Source organism: Carcharhinus amblyrhynchos, chromosome 29, assembly GCF_965287045.1.
Source record: "Carcharhinus amblyrhynchos chromosome 29, sCarAmb.v2.hapA, whole genome shotgun sequence".
Taxonomy (NCBI): Eukaryota; Metazoa; Chordata; class Chondrichthyes; order Carcharhiniformes; family Carcharhinidae; genus Carcharhinus; species Carcharhinus amblyrhynchos.
Window position 1 is genome coordinate 8,249,513 of NC_137352.1, and position 23,990 is coordinate 8,273,502.

Below are 23,990 nucleotides of genomic sequence, written 5' to 3' on the forward strand. Positions count from 1 at the left end.
TGATGGCGTGGGCCAGCAAGTGAGAGGTAGGGCTAGATTTCAACTCATTCAAAACCCATCTATTTAATTTCCAGTGTGGAAATAGTCTGGTCAGACCATGGGTGAGATTTTCCAGCTGCACTTGCCCCAAGCCTGGAAAATCCTACCCGAGATCAACAGACCTTTGCATAGTCTGTGTCCTGCCCGCTACAATTCCTGTGGCAGCGGGACAGGGAAATTCTACCCTTAGCCTCTACCTTCCTTCAAAGCGATCAATATTTTCTTTTCATGTAGATTTATTTTATTTGTTGGACATGCGTATTGCTGGCTGGCCAGCATTTATTGCCCATCCCTGGTTGCCCTTGGAGGGCAGTTGAGAGTCAACCACATTGCTGTGGCTCTGGAGTCACATGTAGGCCAGACCAGGTAAGGACAGCAGATTTCCTTCCCTAAAGGACATTAGTGAACCAGATGGTTCTTTCCAACAATTGACGATGGTTTCATGGTCATTAGTAGATTCTTAATTCCAGATTATTTTTTATTGAATTCAAATTCCACCATCTGCCGTGGCGAGATTCGAACCCGGGTCCCCAGGACATGAGCTGAGTTTCTGGATTAATAGTCTAGCGCTGGGCCATCACCTCCTTGTGCTACTGCGTGTAGCTAATATTGAGACATTTGAAGGGCAACGTCAAAGCACAGGTAATAGTTAGAAGAACAGAACATGGCCATTCAACCCTTGATGCTCTTCCAATGAGATTATAATTGATCCATATCTAAATCCTTTTTATCCTTCTTTGCTGCATGCTCCTATAATAGCCAGTCGATCTTAGTCTTGAATAATCCAGAACGTATATCCTTTCAGGAGGGAAGAGAGAACCAAATTTCACTGTTCAGTATCACTGTTCCTGAATACCATTTCTCTGCAAGTTACTATAGCAACCCAGATATCTGCAACAACTCAGGTAGGGAACCTTATAAAAGTAGAGCTGAAATCAATTAAATGCGCTGAAAAATGAGGGTGGTATGGTGTAGCTACCTGGAGGCTGTTGTTATATGATACTTTGGCCTAAGACCAATAGCTGCAAAGCCCACAATCACACAATGTAAAAAAAACTTGCATTATATGCTTGCATTGGGCTGCATTACACATGCATTATACTTCAAACTGTCCCTGGCATCATGAATTGTAGCCTGTGCCTGCTTACACAAATACGCAAAATAATCCCCCCTTCCCACACACTCCCCTGCCCCTCAACCCACCACCCCCCAACCACCTCCCTGCCCCAAATTTGGTAAATGGTAAATGCAAGAATGGTCAAAACATCTTTTTTTTTTCAAAAAGTGCTTCTATTTATTAAGTACCCTGGAAGATACACTACAAGAGGCATCGCAGTTTAGTGATTATGACACTGGACTAACAACCTAAAGCTTGTGAGATCAAATCCCCCTCCCCCCCCTTGTGGAAAGTTGTGTGAATTTATTGAGCTCCAATTGTTTGTGGGCTGGCATTAGGAAATAAAGATGATCATGAGAGGGGCTGGGTTTGTTGCGGAAAATAAAATGATTCAGTAATGTTGTTTGGGGAAGGTATAAGCTCCCTGTACTAGGCTAACCCACATGCAACTGTACCATTCCCCAGTCAACCATCTTGCAAGATAACTAGTTTCTCAACAATAAATATATTGTACCTTTTTAGCTAAATATAACTTAGTTTGAAAAAAATGTTCTTCAGTGTCTCAGGGAACAATCTGTTCCTTCTTTTCTGACACTGGAAAGCAATAATCTGTGTCATGATGCATGCTGATAATGACCGCTTTGGCTCTTAGGTGAAGGCTCTTCACATTTCAGGTTTTAATTCCGAGATGCTGTGTTGTCCCCTCCTGTTGTTCTGTGGTGCAACTGGACGTTGCCACCTGAACAGTTCACCACCCACCCCAGAAAGGAGAGAGCATAATCTGTCAAAAATACAGCCATCAGACCCTTCAAGAAGAGATGAACATTTACCTCAGTGATTAGATACCGCACAGATACTTTACATAAACAAGAAATCAATTTGTATCGCAAACTAATGTCTGCACACCCAACATCCCTATTTTCAAGAGTGATTGTTCCAGTGAATTTGTCCCTCTTATACTAGATTTGTGGTACCTACATTAAGAGATAGCTTCCCACAGGAGAAAAGGTTCCACTCAGTGGGAGTGCTTTCATGTCTCAAGTTATAATATTGTTTTTTACTTTTTCTCTTAGATATCTGCCTTGTCCAGTCCTACGCCATCTCTCTCTAAATTTTCTTCTTTGTCCTTGATAAGCATATTTGTCCATTGGTTTCAGCTGTGGCTCAGTGGATAGCACTCCCATCTTGGAGTTAGTCCCATTCCAGGACTCAAACTACAAAAAAATGACATCAAGGGTAGCAGTCCAGTGCAGTGCAGAGGGAGCACTGCACTGTCAGAAATGCCATCTTTCAGATGAGACAATAAACCCAGGTGGATGGAGAAGTGCCAATGATGTTAGTTTGCGAGGCTCCCTCAGGTGCCAGGCCAATATTTATTTCCTCAACTATTATTGGGATAAAAATTATCGGGTCATGATCACATTGCTGTTTGTGGAAGCTTGCTGTGTATAAACTGGCTGTTGCGTTCCTTACACTGCAACAGTGGTGACAAAAATACAATTTTTTTGTACCTTTTGGTGCTTTATTCTGAATCGAAAAAGCCAGTAAAATCCAACCAGAGTCCTCACATGAGGGAGAAACCAGCCCCAAGCTGACAAGCCAGGAATATACTCCCCTCTTGGGCTCGATCAAACAATATCCAAGCTGACAGGATGAGGCACTGCACCCCCTCCCGGGTTTGATCTGACGCTTCACCTCAGCCAAACGGCCGAGATGGCTTTAAGAAACTGAATCAGCAAAGCCTCAGTTTAACCTCATTGGCTACCCTGATCACTTACTCTACCTTCGCTTAAGAAACCACGATCACAGCATCATGAAACCTCTAGTGCAATGGGCTAATTATGTCCCCTGCCTGGGAGATCAACATGCCTGATGATTGACTCTCCTGAGTCAGGTAAGTATTAAAGTACATTATTGGCTATAAAAGTGCTTTGAGATGTCTTGGGGGATGTGAAAGGCGCTACGGAAATGCCAGTCTTTCTTTCCCTATTGAGTACCAGCAGGATTGGACGATAAGCCACGCCATGGAAAGGAAGCATCTCCCAGAGTGCTCTGCTTGACGTGAGGCAGGTGGCCAGTTAGACTGGCGTGGGGACCTCATTGTGAAATAAACATTTCAGCTATTGTAGTAACAGCTTTCCAATTCACCACTTGGCTGAAGCCCGTTGTTGGAAAGACTGGAGTAAGTTGTGATTCAATTAGCTCCTGCTCACACACTCCATCAGTCTCGGTCACAGCGACATTTAATGCAAAATGATATAAAGTGTTCATCAGACCAGATGCAATTATTAGCTTTGGGGTCGAAGTCACGCTGGGAAATGTTAGCAGCCGACACACAAAATTCCTCTGTCTGCTAGTTTATCCAAGACATTAATCCATTTATTTTGAGCAGGTTAATGTCTTTGTTGATACAGGAGAGTTTCTGATGAATGATTTTGTTACTAATACCAAACCACATGACCCACAGTCCATTACTTGAAAATGAAGCAGCGGGGTCAATCGTGATTGATAACCTCCCATCAAAGGTTCAAAACTGCCTGAGCTAACTGCCACTGCACAAGATACATTCCACATTTGTCTACGTAACTTTCCCAAATTTTCCAAGGTTTTTAATCGCTGTTCTGGAAATTATGCTGTACAGCTCTGCCCATTTGCAATTCAGACTAATTTTCTTCAGGGTGATTGAGTAAATTGTCTTTTCAACACAATATTAAGGGATCTTGTCCGGTGTGTTGAGATGGTACTCTACAATTCCATTATTTTTCCCCTACATAAACAAAATCATTTTAGTAAGTGCACTTTTCGTTATTTGCGAATTCTCTCTGACTCACTCTCTGCAAGTCATGTTTACTCCTTGCTGGAATATGGCTTCCTGGGCACTATACTTGGAGTCCCTCCACTTCTTTGCTCAAATGGCCAATTTTATTTGAATGTCTTTTCTATAAGGCAAAGCGCTGGATGGAAGAAGATCCTAGCTAAACCCACTTTGACCACATGCTCGCAATCATATCAGGCACTGCTGCATAGGAAATCCAGCTAAACTTTCTCCATCCTAATCTAGAGGCACTGAGGCCAACTGTAGCTGTCCCACTTGCACCTTGAGATGCAATGTTAATCTAGAAACAAACTGGAAGCAAAGCATGGAATCTTCTCTACGGCATGGCTAATCAGAGCTTAATTACATTGCCATTAACACTAACATGGCTGGAATTCTCTGGCCATTTGCACCAATGGGATTGTTTGGTTGTAACCCTATCTGTGGGATTCCCACCGGCATGGGGTATCTTCAGCAGCGGGACCAGAGAATTCCGCCGCTAGCAAACAACATGCCACCTCCCGGTGGCAGGAAACACACAGCTCAGAGACCAGAGAATCTTGCCCCATATATTTTTAGGAGTTAATGTAAGGGGGTAATGTTTTTGATTTCTACTTGAGTATAAATATCATCAGGATCATTCAATATAGTTAAGAGTTAGATGGTGCATTTTAGTAGGAACCTCAAGCAGACCACACATCCCTTGGGTTGTGGCGGTGGTAGCCTTCTGGTATTGTCATTGGACTAGTAATCCAGAGACCCATTTTAATGCTCTGGGGACTTGGGTTCGAATCCCACTCTGGCAGATGATGGAATTTGAATTCAATAAAAATCCAACCATGAAATCATTGTCAACTGTTGGTTCACTTGTTGTCCATCTGGTCCACTAATGTTCTTTTGGGAAGGAAATCTGCTGCCCTTACCTGGTCTAGCCTACATGTGACTCCAGGCCCATAGCAATGTGATTCACTCTTAGCCGCCCTCTGAAGTAGCCGAGCAAGCCAGTCAGTCCAAGGACAAATAGGGATAGGCAATAAATGGATGCTCACATCCCATGAATGAATAAGAAATAAGGCTTTAAATGGGGTAAAGAGGAGGGATATGGAGCGTGTACAAATTATTAGAAGTTGTGATGCAGATTACCAAAGTAATTAAAGGAAAACGAAGCAGTGGGGTCATTGAAAATCAGGGAAGTTATGTAAACCTGCACTGAAGCTTGGCTAGACCACACTTAAAGGACTGTGAACTGTTCTGGGCCCCATACTATAAAAGAAAAGACATAGAGGCAATGAGGAAAGTGAAAAACAAGTTATAAAGGTGGTGCCCGAACTGGGAGGTAATAACTGTCAGGAACAATTGAACACACTTGGTCTCTTTATTCTCAAAGAGAGAAGATTGAGGGGTGACCTGACAGATGTCTTTTAGATCATGAAAGGGTTTGACAGAATAGGCAAAGAAAAGGTTTTTCCATTGGCAGGGAGGGCCCAGAATTGGAAGCGATAAATACAAGATGGTCACTAAATCCCAGAGGGACCTCAGGGGAATCCTCTTCACCCAGAGGGTGGAACTCACTTCCACAGGAGTCCGTGAGGTGAATGGCATAGACGGCATTTATCGGAAGTCGGATAAACACAAGGGAAAAAAGGAGCAGGAGAGTTTGTTAAAAAAGGATGGAATGAGGCTCACAAGACGCATAAACACTGGCACGGATGCTTTGGGTTGAATGGCCAGTACATTTGCTATGTGTACCATGAAAAGTGATTAAAATGGGGTTTGAAAATTTGCATCAGAACGAGAACCTTATAGCAGGAAACGATTTGGCCTGTGGCACCTCTCTGAAAATCCCTTTCTCATACATGTTTTCTTACCTTTATTTTTCAAGGATTTATCCACTTCTTATTTCAAAGTCCTTAGGGGTCTTTCCTTCACCAGCATTTTCTAGCATATCACAACAATTCCTGCCTGCCTCCAAATAATTCTAACTAGTCCACTTCTCTCTACTTGTTAACAATCTCCATCGGGAATCACTGAATTTGGTACATGGTAACTCTCAAAATGATTACGCTGACTGGTTGAAGTAATGACTGTGATACACTTCAGAAGCAACTAAGTTGTTGCTTCTCGGGAATAGTAAGTAGTCTCACAACACCAGGTTAAAGTCCAACAGGTTTAGCGTCGCTCTGAAAGCTCGTGCTACCAAATAAACACGTTGGACTTTAACCTGGTGTTGTGAGACTACTTACTGTACCAACCCCAGTCTAACGCTGGCAAGTGCACATCATGGCTTCTCGGAATGGCATCAACGCTATGTAAATGGACTGCTAATATGTATTGTTTGCGGCTCTTTCTATTGGCGTACCACTTTTTAAGAGCCTGAAAGTTTTACGGTTGATCAATAACTTTCTAGACATGGGGGAGGAGGAGGAGTATTTATCTTCCAGTTTACAGACCCCCAACTAGGTGATGCAGCTGTTTGGCAAATTAGATAGAACATTTTCACCCTTGATTAAACTGCTGTCATTGTGAAGCTTAAATGCGGAGTTGGCCCCCAGCTGTTTTGCCAAATTGAAGTATCCTCTCTACAGATGCTCAGTGTAACTTGCATCTTAGCAGCATGGCATCTCACAGAGTTACCCATAATGTCTTGTAAATTGAATTGCGGTTTAACACTTTTTTTTCCCGAGCAGTGCCTTGAAGAGTATGTTGGGTTCTGAGACTGGTGTCATAGAATATACAAAGCAAGCCACTACCACAAATGATCCTGCTCTGCTCTGCTCAGTGCTAATTTCAGCTGCAGTACACTTGTCCTTATTCATTCATGGGGCATGGGCATCGCTGGCTGTCCAGCACTCAGTGCCCAAAAATAGTTGAGAGTCAACCACATTGCTGTGGCTCAGGTGAGACATGTAGGCCAGACCAGATAAGGACAGCAAATTTCTATCCCTCAAGGACATTAGTGAACTAGATGGGTTTTTCCCACAATCGACAATGGTTTCATGGTCATCAGTAGATTCTTAATTCCAGATATTTTTTATTGAATTCAAATTCCACCATCTGCCCTGACGGGATTCGAACCTGGGTCCCAAGAACATTAGCTGAGTTTCTGGATTAATAGTCTAGCGAAAAGACCACTAGACCATCGACTCCCTTTGTGTACTCGCTCCTGGCTACAATGCAATGATTTCTGCTGAATAGTATACATGTATGGACAGCCAGTGAGGACAACATCAAACTTGTGATGTCCTAGTTAGTTGGTCTGTCATTTATACCCAGGATCTTTGTAATTGCATTAATCAGTTAAATCTCCCTGCAGTGTGCACAACACACATGCCTTCATTTCAGTTTCTAAGCATCCTTTTCCCTCAGGATCGGTATAATGTCTTTCCAAAAGCAACAACATTACAGAGTGGGCATATTCACCTCATTAGCATTCGTGAAGGGTTCTAAATCCAGGTATTTACAAACATTGGGACTACTCCGTACCAACATGCGACAAGGTTACTGTTGTGATGTACCCATTTGGATGGGCATTTATAGAATCCATACAGTGCAGAAGGGAGCCAGTTGGCCCATCGAATCTGTACCAACTCTACAACAGTGCATCTTTACCCAAGCTCATCCCATGCCCTATTCCTGTAACCATGCTATTAAACCCCCTAACCTATATGTCTTGGGACACTAAGGGGGAATTCAGCATGGCCAATCCACCTAAGCTGCACATCTTTGGAAACTGAAGCACGCAGAGGAAACCCATGCAGACACGGGGAGAATGTGAGACTCCACGCAGAGAGTGACTCAAGGGTCCCTGGTGTTCTGGGGCAGCAGTGCTAAACATTAGAATCTGCCTTGAAAATCAAAGTTGCAATTAAATTAATTTTGTTAATTTTGCTATTCTGTTGACTTGGATTGGAAGTCTGGGAGGCTGCAAGATGCAGAACATAACTTGCTTTACCACAATTCAACTGTTTCTCATTGTAAGTCAATATTAGATAATGAGGAACTTGTATCGGTAAAGACCATAAGTAATAGCCATGTATTTTGACCCGAATAACTTGGCTTGGTGTTGCATACACACAAACTATCCCTTCACTGTGGCATGGTGGCACAGCGGTTAGCACTGCAGCCTCCCTGTGCGAGGGACTGGGGTTTGATTCCTGGCTTGGGTCACTGTCTGTGTGGAGTCTGCACCTTCTCCCCATGTTTGTGTGGGTTTCCTCCAGGTACTCCAGTTTCCTGACACTGTCTGAAAGATGTGCTGATTAGGCCATGCTAAATTCTCCCTCAGTGTACCCGAACAGGCTCCGGAGTGTGGCGACTAGGGGATTTTCACAATAACTTCATTGCAGTGTTAATGTAAGCCTACTTGTGACACTAATGAACACAATTTAAATGGATGAAGACTTCAAACTCGTACTGAGTTGAACTGAAGTCAAACTGTGACACTGTTTCAATATATACTGCCTGTAAATTCTGATTAAATCAGGAAGACCAAAGCTGATGGGACAAGAGTAAAATCCTGTTGAAAGATTCATGTTAATAGCCAATTGGTAGGTTTAACCAAAGTGTGGGTTTGCTTTCTTAATCAACCAGATTAGTAATCAGACTTAATCTTACAAACTCTCTAAGGTCAAAAGTAACTTTTCTCAAAGATTGTAGAGCTTGAGAAATGTAAATTTTGATAAGAATTGTAAATCTACCTGGGATATTTAGCTGGTGGGCAAATCATGTGGCTTTTTTTTAATGAAAGGTATTGCTAATCTCCTGTGCCATTGATCATCAATAATCTGGAATTGGAGATATATTTTCGAATGTTTAGCTTCTAAAACAGACAGTGTTTAACCGGGGCTGTCCTCTTTGATTGCTTGGATAATGCTTTGGGGGAGTGACGTGAATGAGCACATTCTGAAGCCCTTTGTGGCTCATTCTTGGCAGGATTTCTGGAGAGTGACAGTTTTGTATAAATACGCCGCCTTCTGTCTTTGAGCAAAGGCCAAGATATAAAAGTCAGGAAAAAAAAACTGCTGGAAATGCCTGGCTTTTTTTGTCATTGTAAATGTTTTGGACACTTTTGATATCTCCACTGTGACAGATGCAGACTAGATGCACAAATTTTCTATTTATAGGCGTTTGCTTTACACTCTTCAATTTTTTAAAAAAAGCCGATTTCTTCGGCTGACTGTGGAAAAACTATTGTTAGTGCCTCTGCACTATGTTGTCTGCCTGGAAAAAAATCGATTTGCTTTTCCCAAACTGCTGTAGGAACAATGCAGCAGTTTGACTGAACCAACTTTCCTTCTCATCTGTTTCTGCTATTGTCCTTTCTGTCGCCCTGTCACCTCGCTACTCCATCACTACTCAATTACCTCTTTCTCTCTTGTTCTCTCATCATTACCCTAACTCGTTTCCATCATGATTGTGTCCTGTCCTCTCTCTCGCCTGGTGACCCACATCGGTCTCTTTCCTTTGCTGCCACTGTGACTGCATCTGCTGCCATTTCTGCTTCCTGTTGGATCAATTGCCACCTTTACCAGTCCTCTCATTGCTGTATCCAACCTCTCTGTGCTTCACTCCTCAAATCCTGGCTCTCCTTTCTGACTTGTTCTCCTTCCACTATTTCTTCCCAACCCCATCACAATGCTGCCCAGTCTTTAGTCTGTTCTGAACCCCTACAGTGCAAAAGGAGGCCATTCAGCCCATCGTGTCTACATGGACTCTCTGACAGAGTGTCTCCCCCATCCTATCCCTGTAACTGCACACAATTTAGTATTGCCAATCCTGCACATCTTTGGAGTGTGGGAGGAAACCAGATCACCCGGAGGAAACCCACACACACACAGGGAGTAACGTGCAAACTCCCCCACAGACAGTCACCTAAGGCCGGAATCGAACCTGTGTCTCTGGTGCTGTGAGGCAGCAGTGCCAACCACTGTGTCGCCATGAAACTTTTTTATCCTTTTTAAATTTTCAAAAAATAATTTCCCATGCCCCTGAAATGCTTTCACTGAGTAATCTCAGGTCGTCTACAAATATTTTAGTCCCAGGTTCCCCAAGAACATGATGAGCGTTAACAGGAGAAAAGGTGGTGCCTATCTGCCGCATCCCAGCCTTGAATTGAGTGGCACTCCGCACCGTCCGGAGTCGGCTATCCCCGGCCAACCAATGATCCCTGGTGCTCGGATATCGTTACTTTTAGGCGGGAATTCTGACTTCGAGGCGTTTCAGTCACAATCCCACAGATGGTAACGTCGCATCATTGGCTGTTCAGCCAAGCACATACACCAAGACTGCAATTTTACTGGCACAACCGCCCCAATTCTGGGGGTGGGTGAGGCTCGGAGAATGGCATTCTCTCTCGGCCTTGGGCAGGGTTGTACGCATCTTGGATGGACGTGCCGATAAAATTCCGCCCCAAGTCCGGAATGTTACCACCTCGCCCACCCGAGGCTCGGAAGATCCCAACTGAGGCCAATGGAGAATGCTGTTCTGTGAGACCTCACCTGCCTCCGGAATCGGGGCGGACGTGGAAGTAAATTTCTGGCACAGATGTCTGAACCTGCGGTCCCTCTTGTACTGAGCAGGATTACTATTGCAACAACACATATCATCAGTGGGGTAAAACGAATCCATCTCACAACAGTCTATTACCAATATTAGTACCGCACTGACCTGAACACAGTGCAGGACAGTGACGGTTGCTATCTAGTTTTCTTCAGCACATGCTCCACAGAGAACTGATGTCACATCACTGCAGACCACCCGCAATTACAGTCACGTATCTTGTCACCCATCCTTGTCCAAGTGTGCAAGACTTACCTCAGTTGTTTCAACTGAATTGATATTGCCAACAATTGCATATAATCTGCGTTAACACTTAGGCTGAACTCTCCGGATACTGAGGCTGAAATCCAAGTGGACAACATTGCGGAAACACATTGAAATGTTATCGAAACCTGAATCCACAAATTGTGTCTCATTTTTATCTGTGAAAGGTGTTGTTTTCTTTAACTCTGCCTCCCGGCTTTGCAAGCAGTTTGATATGGATAAAATTTTGCTCAGTTAACAACTGAGGGTTGCCAAATCAATTTAGGTGTTAAAGTATAAAAGTGGCCACGATGACCTTGTGTAAATAGGGCCAGTATAACTGGATCTTATATGATCACTGGTAGAGAGGAACGTTCACACAGATACCTACAACCTCAGCACTGGCTTTCTGGCCCCGAATTGCATTGCTGTTGACACACCATCAGATCACGAGAGTGACCAGAGGTCGGTAATCTCAAGAAGAGCTGTGTAAGGCAATTGGATTGTGGTTGTACTGTGATTTCAGCCAAGTTTAAAATGTCTAGATGCCTCTCGGTGGCTGAGCTAACTGACCCAATACTAGCTCAGAAGTCCCAAGTTCCAGACTGTGTGCTGGGCGACCTAATCTCATCATTAGGAGACAGTACAGTGGGTCACACAGCATCCCGGGCTTGGGTAGGGAAAAGTCAGCCACGATTCCCGAAACCAATTTGTATCCAGTGCCCCCTGTGGGAAAAGTATCTATTGTGTGAATGGCACTATTAGGCTCAAACTGCGATGGAAACCAACAGACCTGCTGACATATAGTATTTGGGCTTGCATTTGGTAAGCGATCACCTAGGGCAAATACTAAGCTTGCCCAGTATCAATCAAAAGATAATTGTGCAAAAAGTCCCTGGTCTTCAGGAGAAAAAGGAAAAATAAAACACATGGCCATTGTAACAAATGTCACGATAATCTGACGCTGCCCTAGAAATGTAATGCAACTTAAATATGCAATGTTGTAATGTATACATTTCTAGATTTACACATGAATGTATACATCACACATTGTAAATGGAAAAGAAGTGTAAATATGCTGGTAGTGTAAAACCATATTGCACTCAATTTATAGGAGTTATTGGCCATTGTTGGGCTCTTAGACAGAGGTCAATAATAATCAAGGAGATGTCATTGGTAATCAGTTCTACTCACATGTTTTCCATCAGTCTAGTAGAATGTATGCTGGAATTTGATTAAGCCAAGATGAGGGGATGATTCTTCCACCTCGCCACACTAATTTTCTAGCGCGGTGGGCTGGGAGAATATTACGGCTGGGTATTGGCAAGATTCGCGCACATGTTTCCACCATATCCGCAACTCCCAGCATCGGATTTCCAGTACCGTCAGATCCATGCTGGAAGCCGGCGGGAAGACAGGTAAGGAATCTGAATCCTTATTTAAGTATAATGTCGATGTAATTAGCGGCCCCAGGCCTGAATTCTCCAGGCCTGCTAGCATCTCCCCCGCACCCCCTCCCATCCCCGGCAGAGTGTTTCACTCCAGCGGGCTCACAGTAGCTCCCCACTTTCGGGTAGCTAGCAGCCTGACCCCACTGGAGTGAAGGGAGGGGAAATCAGGGCCCCCCTCCAGGGAGTTGGGTGCTGGGGAGTACTCCCTGGGCATGGGCACTCTGCCAATGCCAGTCTGTGCCCCTGACTCTGCCCAAGGGGCACCTTGGCACTGCCCACCGGGCATTGGCGCCAAACAAGGAGCAGGGTCTGATGGGGGCAGGGCCTAGCGGGCAATCGGTGGAGGTGGGGGTCCTGCTTCCACTCTGCCATTGGGATTGATGAGGACAGGAAGGAGGCCAGTGATCAGAGCGTGCTGGGGGTGAGGGGAGATCAGCTGGGGGTGAGGGGAGAGTGCCTGCAGGGGTGGATCGGCATTGCAGGGCGGTGGAGTGGGGAAGAAGTGCTGGGGGTGGGGGGAGCTGGAGATTGGTTCGAACCAGGGGTGGGGAGTTGGGTCTGGCCCAAGAATGGTCGGGGGACGCCATGATTGGGCCACAGCGATCGGGCTGGCCAGCATATGGGAGGCTGACAGTTCAGGGCCACTGCGCACAGACAGAGGTCCGGTGGTCTCAGCATCCTCGGATAGGCCCCACTCCCTGATTTATAATGACATCCGCACTGGTGGCCTCTGCATTGCACAGAAGTGTGGGAGATTCGAGTCTAAACTCTCACTGAAAGAACCAGTGAATTTTCCCAAAAATTCAGCACTTAGAATATTTTTAGGATAATTCCGGCTGAGGAGTTTGACAAGTAAAAAATATTTCTCGGTGGCTTATACTTGGAGGCTTTTTTTCAAGTGGACATTAAGTTTGATACCTTTTTGGGGAGAGGGCTGCGTACCTGTTGACTTACTCAACTCTTGAACACCACTGTCAATAGGCTATTGGGCTGCCGTGCGCCCGTTAAATCACGGCTCGGGGACATGAATGATAATGTAAAATGGAAGGGCCTGTATATCTGGGAAGTAATCTTGTCTACACTACAAGTGTTGTGAGTCTCAAACCAGCCACAACTCCCGGTTTTGAAATCCTGCTCTTCTATCGATCACTGTAAACTGCCTCAAAGTTAAAAAGGAGAGGAGGGAAAAATAGGTTTTCTTCCATTTTGAATAGTTCTTCCTCGCTCACTTCAGCAGCGATATGTCGTCTGCAAAGTCATCGTGCTCGCGGCGAAGGCAGCGGAAACAGCGCCATTGAAAGACCATCAGGCACAAGGGCAGCATGAAGAGCGCGCAGATGGCAGCCATCACATACGCGATGGTCATCAGCGTCGACTCGTCTGTCTGGGGAATGTTGTAACCGCAGTCTTCCATGTTTGTGCTAAAGAAGGGACCCTCCACCGTGGCTGAACGGAACTCATCGTGCACTGAAAGAGAAGGAGAGAACGTGAGTCACTGAGTTGGGGGCGTTATTCAAATGTATTTTACTGTTTGTCCATCTCTAGGTTTTGTTCTGGTCTCAAAAACTTCACTCCAGTGGCAGGTAGATTATTAGATCATAAAATCATAGAATCCCTACAATGCCCATTGAGTCTGCACCGACCACATTCCCACCCAGGCCCTATCCCCATAACCCCATGCATTTAAAGTTTATTTGTTCATCACATGTAAGGCTTACATTAACACTGCAATGAAGTTACTGTGAAATTCCCCTCGTCGCCACAGTCTGGCGCCTGTTCGGGTCAATGCAACTGACCAATACATTTTTCAGAATGTGGAAACTGGAGCACCCGGAGGAAACCCACACAGGCATGGGGAGAACATGCAAACTCCACACAGACAGCTTTTACCCTAGTTAGTCCCCCTAGCATTAAGAGGTAATTTATCATGGCCAATCCACCTAACCAGCACATCTTTGGAGTGAGGGAGGAAACCGGAGCACCCGGAGGAAACCCACGCAGGTACAGGGAGAATGTGCAAACTCCACACAGACAGTGACCCGAGCTGCGAATGAAACCCTGACGCTGTGACACAGCAGTGTTAACCACTGTGCCACCGTGCTGCCCAATCCTTCACTCCAAGCAGATTATTAATTCTGGAATCAGTTGACCCAGTGTGAGAGCGAGAGAGAGAGGAGAGTGAGATGGAGAAGAGGAGAGTGGAGAGGGAGACAGAGTGAAAGTTGAAAGAGAAAGAGAGACATGCAAACTTTCCTGTGGGAGTCACATGTGAAAAGTGGGTGTAGTGACCCTGGTTAATTTATTTTTTCCCTTTCCCAGTGGTATTTAAGAAATTTTACCACCCTCACTCTCCACAAGTACTGGACTGTTTTTCTTAATCAATCATTACTACCCCTTTTATATTTACATTGTCCTGGGTCACCATCTTTCTTTGAGGCCTACAAACAGGCTGCACAGTAGAGCAGTGGTTAGCACTGCTGTCTTGCAGTGCCAGAGACCTGGGTTCAATTCCAGCCTCGGGTCACTGTCTGTGTGGAGTTTGCACATTCTCCCTGTGTCTGCGTGGGTTTCCTCCAGGTACTCCAGTTTCCTCCCACAGTCCATGAAAGCGGAATAGCAGGATAAATGAGCGTTATGGGAATAGGGCCTGGGTGGGATCGTGGTCAGTACAGACTTGATGGGCTTAACGGCCTCCTTCTGTACTGTAGGGATTCTATGAATCTTATAGCGACGTATAAGATAATGAAGGGGATGGATAGGGTAGAGGTAGAGAGATTCTTCCTGCTTAGAAAGGATAGCAGGACTAGAGGGCACAGCCTCAAGATAAGGGCGGGGGGCAGTTTAGAACGGAGTTGAGGAGGAACTTCTTCACTCAAAGGGTGGTGAATCTCTGGAATTCTCTGCCCATTGAGGTGGTGGAGGCTACCTTGCTAAATATATTTAAGTCGCGGGTAGATAGGTTTCTGATAGACAAGGGAAATTAAGGGTTATGGGGAGAAAGCGGGAAAGTGGAACTGATCCACTTCAGATCAGCCATGATCTTACTGAATGGCGGGGTAGGCTCGAAGGGCTAGATGGCCTACTCCTGCTCCCATTTCTTATGTTCGTATGTATGAAGATTCTGTGCTTCTTACATTGTTGCTTTCTATGAGGCCTCAGCTGGCTTCGGGGAGCCTTCAGTCAAAGCCTTTTCCTCCTCCGTATTGCAATAAAGGAGAAACATTGCAGTGATCTGGGCTACAGGTTGACTCAAAGCATAAATTCAGACATTTTGACACCAGGTTGCTTCTCAATGTTTTACTTATTCAATAGCTTGATACGTGAAGTAATAGAAACATTAATATTGGATCCTACGATTGACTTGAGTGTCTACTGAACATCGCAGTGAAGTAAAACATATTACATTAAAGCATGCTGTGACTGTAGCTTTTCCCAGCTACCGTTACAGATGCAAGGGGAGTAATCTGATTATAAAAGCCACATGATATGAAATAGGAGCTAAAAATTATTTTACAGCTTCCAATTTGAAAATTATTAAATAAAAAAATTACTGAATGAAAATAGCAAACATAACATTCCAGGTATGGTATCTACCAAAACTTTTGTGATCCCTAAAACCTTTTCTTTTTGTCTTCTTCCTTTATTGCTATTTAAATCTTCCTCTTTATCTCTTCACTTTACCAGCCTCCGGGTGAAACTTTATTATAACGATTTATCAGGAATATTTTGTGCTTATTATGCAGCAGCTGGCAATAGAGTCAAAGAGTTATAAAGGTTTACAGCATGGAAACAGGCCCTTTGGCCCAACTTGTCCATGTCGCCCTTTTTTTTAACGCCTAAGTTAATCCCAATTGCCCGTGTTTGGCCCATATCCCTCGATACCCATCTTACCCATGTAACTGTCTAAATGCTTTGTAAAAGACAAAATTGTACCCACTTCTACTACTATCTCTGGCAACTTGTTCCAGACACTCACCACCCTCTGTTTGAAAAAATTGCCCCTCTGGACCCCCTTTGTATCTCTCTCCTTTCAACTTAAATCTATGCCTTCTAGTTTTAGACTCCCCTATCTTTGGGAAAAGATATTGACTATCTAGCTGATCTGTGCCCCTCATTATTTTATAGACCTCTATAAGATCACCCCTAAGCCTCCTACGCTCCAGGGAAAAAAGTCTCAGTCTATCCAGCCTCTCCTTATAACTCAAACCATCAAGTCCCGGTAATATCCTAGTAAATCTTTTCTGCACTCTTTCGAGTTTAATAATATCCTTTCTATAATAGGGTGACCAGAACTGTACACAGTATTCCAAGCATGGCCTTACCAATGTCTATACAACTTCAACAAGACATTCCAGTCCCTGAATTCAATATTCTGACAATGAAACCAAGCATGCTGAATGCCTTCTTCACCACTCTGTCCAACTTTGACTCCACTTTCAATGAGTTATGAATGTTACCCCTAGATCTCTTTGTTCTATCACACTCCCCAACACCCTACAATTAACTGAGTAAGTCCTGCCCTGATTCGATTGACCAAGATACATCACCTCGCATTTATCTAAATTAAACTCCGTGTTTAAAACGTTGTGGGGGGAGCACCAAGTAGGGGAACTGGTCGGCACATGTGCACCCCTGCCAGCTGGGAGTAACACCTATGACAAGCTGAGGGGCTGATTCAGATGTCGTGAGATGAGGAAGACAGCAGCAAGGCCTTCTCAGTGGCAGTGTGGCAGGAACCTGGGGCAGGTGAAGCCCATGAGGGTGGCTAGGGAAACAGGAAGGGAATTGGAAACAAAGGAGTGATCCCCGTCAGTCTGACTGAGTCTGAGAAGCCTCGTGGTAGAGAGAGAGAACAGGACTGCAGCCAGGAGCTGGGCACCAGCCTGAACAAGAGGAAGCACAGTGTTAGCACTGCTGCCTCTCAGCACCATGGACCCAGGTTCAATTCTGGCCTTGACTGACTGAATGTGTGGAGTTTGCACATTCTCCCCGTGTCTGCGTGGGTTTCCTCTAGGTGCTCTGGTTTCCTCCCACAGTCCAAAGATACACGGGTTAGGTGCACTGTATTGCCCCTTCGTGTCACAAGATGTCTGGGTTAAATGGATTGGCCTTGGGAAATGTGTGAGCCAATGGGGGAATGGCCGGGGGAGCCTGGGTAAGATATTTGTCAGAAAGTTGGTACAGATTCAATGGGCCAAATGGCCTCCTTCTGCACTGTAGGGATTCTCTGATTCTATTGTATGTCTGGTGAGTGACTGTTTTGGGGAGCTGAGGCCCCGGATAGGACAGAGATCTGGAGCATCGGCAGGGAATGTGTTCAGTAAATACTCTGATTCTTGGAGTGACACTTCCCCGTGAGGGTTGATACTATTTCGATGCCAGTGAACCTTGCCTTCTAACCTTCCTGCTGTCTGTGTGCTTCAATTGCGGGCTACGTTACTGAGGCAAGGTGCGAAAGCTTTGGGGAATGGTGTTCTGGATCAGTTTCATGTAATTCCAGGTCAGGTCTACCGCAAAGTAAAGCTCCTCTTGTCTTGAACAATATACATCATCCTCAAACTCAGAGGACTACAGCAACAATCTGGCAATTTACCAACTCTCACATCAGCTATTCTATTGCCTCTCCCTGTGGATTCCCAGATTGGAGTGAATGAGAGCAAAATTAGAACTGTTCTGCTGCCGACCAGAAACCAGGTTAAGATGATCATAGAATCATAGAAATCGTAGAAACCCTACAGTGCAGATGAAGCCATTTAGCCATCAAGTCTGCACCGACAACAATACCACCTAGGCCTTATTCCCATAACCTCACTTATTTACCCCGCTAATCCCTCTACCCTACGCAGCCCGGGACACTAAGGGGCAATTTAGCATGGCCAATGCACCTAACCCACACATCCTGGCCAATGCACCTAATCTGCCCACCCAGAGGAAATGCACGCAGACACGGGGAGAAATTGCAAGCTCCACACAAACTATGACCCAAGCCGGGAATTGCTCGCTGGTCCCTGGTGCTGTGAGGCAGCAGTGCTAATCACTGTGCCATCATGCCGCTCTTAAATGATGTAAATGTGAAATGGGGCCCATGCAGGGGGCTAATATTTTGGACCAGCATCGCGATGAGTGGGTTCATTAAAGACTGGCAGGAACTTCCTAATTTCAGCTTTGCTGGGGTAAGGTCACATTGAAAAGGAGAGGTTGTGGGGAGGTGAGTGGTGGAGGGGAGGGAGGGTGTGTTGTGGGTAGGCATCTTCCTATGAATATGGAAAGGAAGCACTAGATGGGCATTAGGGTTAGGGTTAGGGTCAATCACAAGTTCGTGTGGGCAATCGTGGTTGAAGAATTAGCCATTCACATACTTGGTTAAAGATGGCGTCTGGAACCATGGGCGGCACGGTAGCACAGTGGTTAGCACTGCTGCTTCACAGCTCCAGGGTCCTGGGTTCAATTCCCATTTCGGGTCACTGTCTGTGTGGAGTTTGCACATTCTCCTTGTGTCTGCATGGGTTTCCTCCGGGTACTCCAGTTTCCTCCCACAGTCCAAAGATGTGCGGGTTAGGTTGATTGGCCACGCTAAGAAATTGCCCCTTAGTGTCCAGGGATGTGTAGGTTAGAGGGATTAGTGGGTATAATACGTAGGGATATGGGAGTAGGGCCTGGGTGGGATTGTGTTCAGTGCAGACTCGATGGGCCGAAGGGCCTCTTTCTGCACTGTTGGGTTCTATGATTCTATGGAAGAGGAATCACAAGAGATAAAGCAGGAGAGGTGGGGGGTGTACTGGAAGGACTATGATGAAAGAGGATTTCCTCAGGTCTATCCGATCTTCACACTGGAAGTGCTTTGTCACACTCACCGTGACAGGTGCTAACCGCGAATCCAATGCGTTTGTGAGCACGGTCGAAGACAACATAAAACCCCTCCATGATGACGGCACCCATCACAGTTCCTGTGGTTGACTGGGAGATGGCAAACTTATAGCAGTCATCCTGAGAAGTGGCCACGTCTTCAACTGGACGCAGATATTGCTGTGAACAATAGAAATGGAGCATCAGAAATCAAGTACGCAGTCACGACTGGGTGGAAATTGCCTCAACGTAGAACCCTCATCGCCAGTATAGAGAGGGGAGACTTTCAGCAAATGTACGGTGGCACAGTGGTTAGCACTGCTGCCTCACAGAGCCAGGGACCCGTTTGATTCTGGCCTCTCCTGTGTGGAGCCTGCACGTTCTCCCCGTGTCTGCGTGGGTTTCCTCTGGGTGCTCCGGTTTCCTCCACACTCCAAAAAATGTGCAGGTTAGGTTGATTGGCCATTCTAAAATTGGCCCTAAGGGATTAGAGAGTAAATGCATGGGGTCACGGCAGTAGGGCCTGGGCAGGATTGTGCTTGCTACAGATTCAATGGACCCCTTCTGCACTGTAGGGCTTGTATGATTCTATGAACTGGCCATGCTAAAATGGACTCTAATGTCAGGGGGTTAGCAGGGTAAATGTGTGGGCTACGGGAATAGGGCCTGGAAGGGATTGTGGGTCGGTACAGGCATGGTGGGCCGAATGGCCTTTTTCTGCACTGTGGGGATTCTATGATTTAATGAATCATAGTTTGAATTTTAAGGATGGCAAGTGATCGATACTTAATCCATAGCCGCTGACTCTCGCACTTTGCCTGCCATTTAACATACGCTTCAGCATTGACTGGCAGTGGGCAGGATGTCAATTTGCCCTTATAAGGAAGTGAGTCCCATGAGAGCTATTGGCCAGTCAGATTGATTGACATCAATGAGGCCTGGCAGAGTGCTGCTGTGGCCTGAAGCCGTTCTGCCGGACTGTGCTTGGGACTAAGTCCGGGGATCTTGGAGAAGGTAAGTCCTGGGAGTCTAGGACGGGAGGGTACCGTTGCCTATGGTGGGATAATCATAGTGTCGGGGGAAAGGTAAGCCAAGGAGGGGGAAGAGTAGGACTCCAAGTGGCATAGTAACACAGCACTAGGGAACCGGGTTCAATTTCAGTCTTGGGTGACTGTCTGTGTGGAATTTGCACGTTCTCCCGTGTCCACATGGGTTTCCTCCGGGTGCTCCGGGTTCCTCCCATGTTCCACGGGTTAGATGGATTGGTCATGGCAACTTGCCCCCCTTAGTTTCCCAAGGTCATTGAGTGTCTTTAAGACAGAGATAGATAGGTTCTTGATTGATAAGGGGATCAGGGATTATGGGGAAAAGGTAGGAGAATAGGGACGAGGAAATAAAATCAGTCATGATTAAATGGCGGAGCAGATTCAGTGGGCCGAGTGGCCTAATTCTGCTCCAATATCTTCTGGTCTTATGATCTAAGGTGTGTAGGTTAGGGGATTAATGGGGTAAATATGTGAGATTATGGGGATTGGGCCTGGGTGGGATGCTTTGTCAGAGAGTTGGTGCAGACTTGATGGGCCAAATGGCCTCAATCTGCATTGTAGGGATATGATTCCAATGTCCCAGGCAGATGGTGCACCAACACTGAGGGGCCTTCAAAGCGAGGTGTCACCCTTTCCTGCCTGAGTTAGGGAAAGGTAGAAATGTCTTTTTCCACCCTTCCCGTTCTCATTCCCACTAGCCTAAAAATGGAGGCTGGACAGGTAAGGTCCACGTCTCCGTTTAAGGGTCCCAATCGGTGAAAGGGTGGGTTTTCTGTCAGAGGCTCTGCCACCCAAGCATGACATTGCAGCTGGGTTTGGGTGGGCAGGTCCCTGGGGAAATCCGTACCTTCAATTTAACAGAGCACAGGGCATAAATTTCATAAATGTCTTTATATGCCCTGTTTGTGAATAGAACTCCCACTCACCTGACAAAGGGGCAGTGCTCTGAAAGCTAGTGGCTTTTGCTACCAGATAAACCTGTTGGACTTTAACCTGGTGTTGTGAGACTTCTTACAGTGTTTACCCCAGTCCAACGCGGGCATCTCCACATCATGACTACCTTCAGTTGCCTATCAGCCCTTAGCGTTGGAACACCTTTCGCCTCTCTGGTTCTCTCCCTTGTTTTGCTCCTTTAAGACACCCCTCTTTGACCAAGCTTTTGGTCATCTGATCTAATATCTCCTGGAGTGGTTGGTGTCATTATTTTGCTTATTAATTCTTCTGTGAAGTGCATTGGGACATTTTACGTTAAAGGTGCCACATAAATATAACACCTTGGAGTTGTTGGATAACCTGCCGAAATGAATTGCCTCGACTTGTCACTCCAGTCCAACAAGAAAACATTGTGAAGGCTGAGATATCACTGAGTTCTTAGCAGCAATGAAGTCTCTTCAAACAATTTATAGGCCCTGATAAAGAGTTTTCCTAATGTTCGGAATCTCACCCTGCACTCTATTCTCTCTCTTTGCTTCCCGAACGAGTAAAAGACACTCCTAACCCCACCAAAGCAGCCTGGCCTGCTGACTACTTCTGTTTTTACTTAAGAATTCCAGTACCTGCAGTATTTTCTTTCTCGTTCTGTTCTATCAACAGTACAGGCCATCCTTTGGGACGGATATAGATTGTCGTCTTTAATCATCATATCATTTTGGCTCAAACATACTGCTCACAAATGAAGTTCTCACACCCTTTCTATTGTATCTTCCCAATGGCAACAGCCCTGAAAATCGGAGAGACAACCTATTTTTCTACGATTTCTCCAGATGCACCATAGAAAGCATCCTTTCTAGATGTATCACAGTTTGGTATGGCTCCAGCTCTGACCGAGACTACAAGAAACTACGAAGAGTTGTGAATGTTGCTCAGTCCATCACGCAAACTGTTGACAGTGTCTCCACTTTCAGCTGCCTTGGGAAAGCAGCCAGCATAATCAAGGACCCCATGCATCCCGGACATTCTCTCTTCCACCTTCTTCCGTTGGGAAAAAGATACAAAAGTCTGAAAACCACGTACCAATCGACTCAAGAACAGCTTCTTCCCTACTGCCATCAGACTTTTGAATGGTCGTATGACACATTAAGTTGATCTTTCTACACATTATAAGTAACTGTAATACTACATTTTGCATCCTTCCCTTTCCTTCTCTCCTAAATATTCTATGAATGGTATGTCTGTATAGCACACAAGAAATAATACTTTTCACTGTATACCTGTACATGTGATAATGATCAATCAATCGATTAATATGAGAAAAAAAACTCATTATTTTGGAAAAATTTGATTTGATTTGGTTTATTACTATCACATGTATTGAGATACAATAAAAAGTATTGTTTCTTGAGTGCTAGACAGATGAAACCTACCGTTCATAGAGTACAAAGGTGAGAAGGAAAGGAGATGGTGTAGAATGTAGTGTCACAGACATAGCTAGGGTGCAGAGAAAGATCAACTTAACACAAGGCAAGTCCATTCAAAAGTCTGACAGCAGTAAGGAAGAAGCTGTTCCTGAGTCGGTTGGTATGTGTTTTCAGGCTTCTGTACCTTTTTCCCGATGGAAGAAGGTGGAAGAGAGCATGTCGGGGCTGCGTGGAGTCCTGGATTATGCTGGCTGCTTTTCCGAGGCAGTGGGAAGTGTAGACAGAGTCAATGGATGGGAGGCTCGTTCGTGTGATGGAAAAGGTTAAATCCATTAAAGATTAGAATTGAGAGATGGTGTTGGTGAGGTGGGGGGTCGGGGGGGTCGGGGGGGGGGGTGGGATCAGCTTGTAGCGTCTCACTAACTTACTTGCGGCAGGATAGTGATTTGGAAAGATTGATTAGTGGCCTCCCCCATGAGGTAGAGCGATATTGTTGGGAAGATGTGCCAGGGCGTGGTGCCAACCTGCCAGCAAACCAGCTGCTCTCCCAACCAGAACCCATCAGGGAATTTCTCCGTCTGTCAAAAGAGAAAGAAAAGTTAAAAAAAAGGAAGGTAGTAATGATGAACATGAATATTTCATTATCCTAGAAGGCGTTAATAAAGAGCAGATGTTGTACAAGTTTTCAAGTCCTGTTATTTATCATTTAAACATGCATTTGTGTGTTATGTATATCGAGATATGGCACAAGGGAGTCTGACCATTGCAAAATCACAAAAGACAAATCTGAGGAAGACTATTTAGCTCATCCATCCATAAAGCACTTACAACCATGCCCCCAACCGCAGCATCTATTTCAGATATTATTGCAGTATATTTCTTTCCACTAGCACCGTATTCGGGATGGTCCCTACCAGATGTTCACTGCTCTGTGCGTGTAGAGGCAGTCTTTCCTATTAATCAATTTGAACATCTGCTCCTTGTAGGTGGCACGATGGCACAGTGGTTAGCGCTGCTGCCTTACAGCTCCAGGGACCTGAGTTCAGTTCCTGGCTTGAGTTGTGGAGTCTGCACGTTCTCCCTGTGCCCGCTGGGTTTCCTCCGGGTGCTCCAGTTTCCTCCCACAGTCCGAAAGACATGCAGGTTAGGTTGATTGTACTAAATTGCCCCTTAATGACCTGTGCTGTGTATGTTGGAGAGATTAGCAGGGTAAATATGTAGGGTTTTGGGGATAGGGCCTCAGTGGGACTGTTATTGGTGCAAACTTGATGGGCTGAATGGCCTTCTTCTGTGCTGTTGGGTTTCTATAATGAATTTCGTCTTTTGTCACAAGCGCTGTCCGCAACAATCTACAAACTGAACACGCTTCCTGTGAAATCAGTTCTTGGTTGATTCGCTTTAAGACTGTAAACTTAAGTTTCTTTCCTCTCTCCTTATAAGTCAGTCACTGTTGGAGATGAAAGTCTTCTTCCCAGCTTTTCACTTCACCATTTCCAAAGACATAAATGTCTCCCTCTG

The 23,990-nt window shown here is 45.4% G+C and overlaps 1 protein-coding gene across 2 annotated transcripts in view; it reads right to left on the reverse strand.

The window, feature by feature from the left end:
• Positions 1–10,332: 10,332 nt before the first annotated feature.
• The window catches only part of bace1 (beta-secretase 1), a 136,569-nt gene continuing 122,911 nt past the window's right edge, over positions 10,333–23,990 (reverse strand). For both annotated transcript variants that reach the window (XM_080214732.1, XM_080214731.1), the window contains 3 exons: positions 22,901–23,050; positions 19,078–19,249; positions 10,333–13,690 (listed from right to left, as the gene is read on the reverse strand). In XM_080214732.1, the coding sequence (XP_080070858.1) occupies positions 13,449–13,690; positions 19,078–19,249; positions 22,901–23,050 (564 nt within the window). In that variant the 3' untranslated portion in view covers positions 10,333–13,448. The remainder of the gene's footprint in view (positions 13,691–19,077; positions 19,250–22,900; positions 23,051–23,990) is intronic.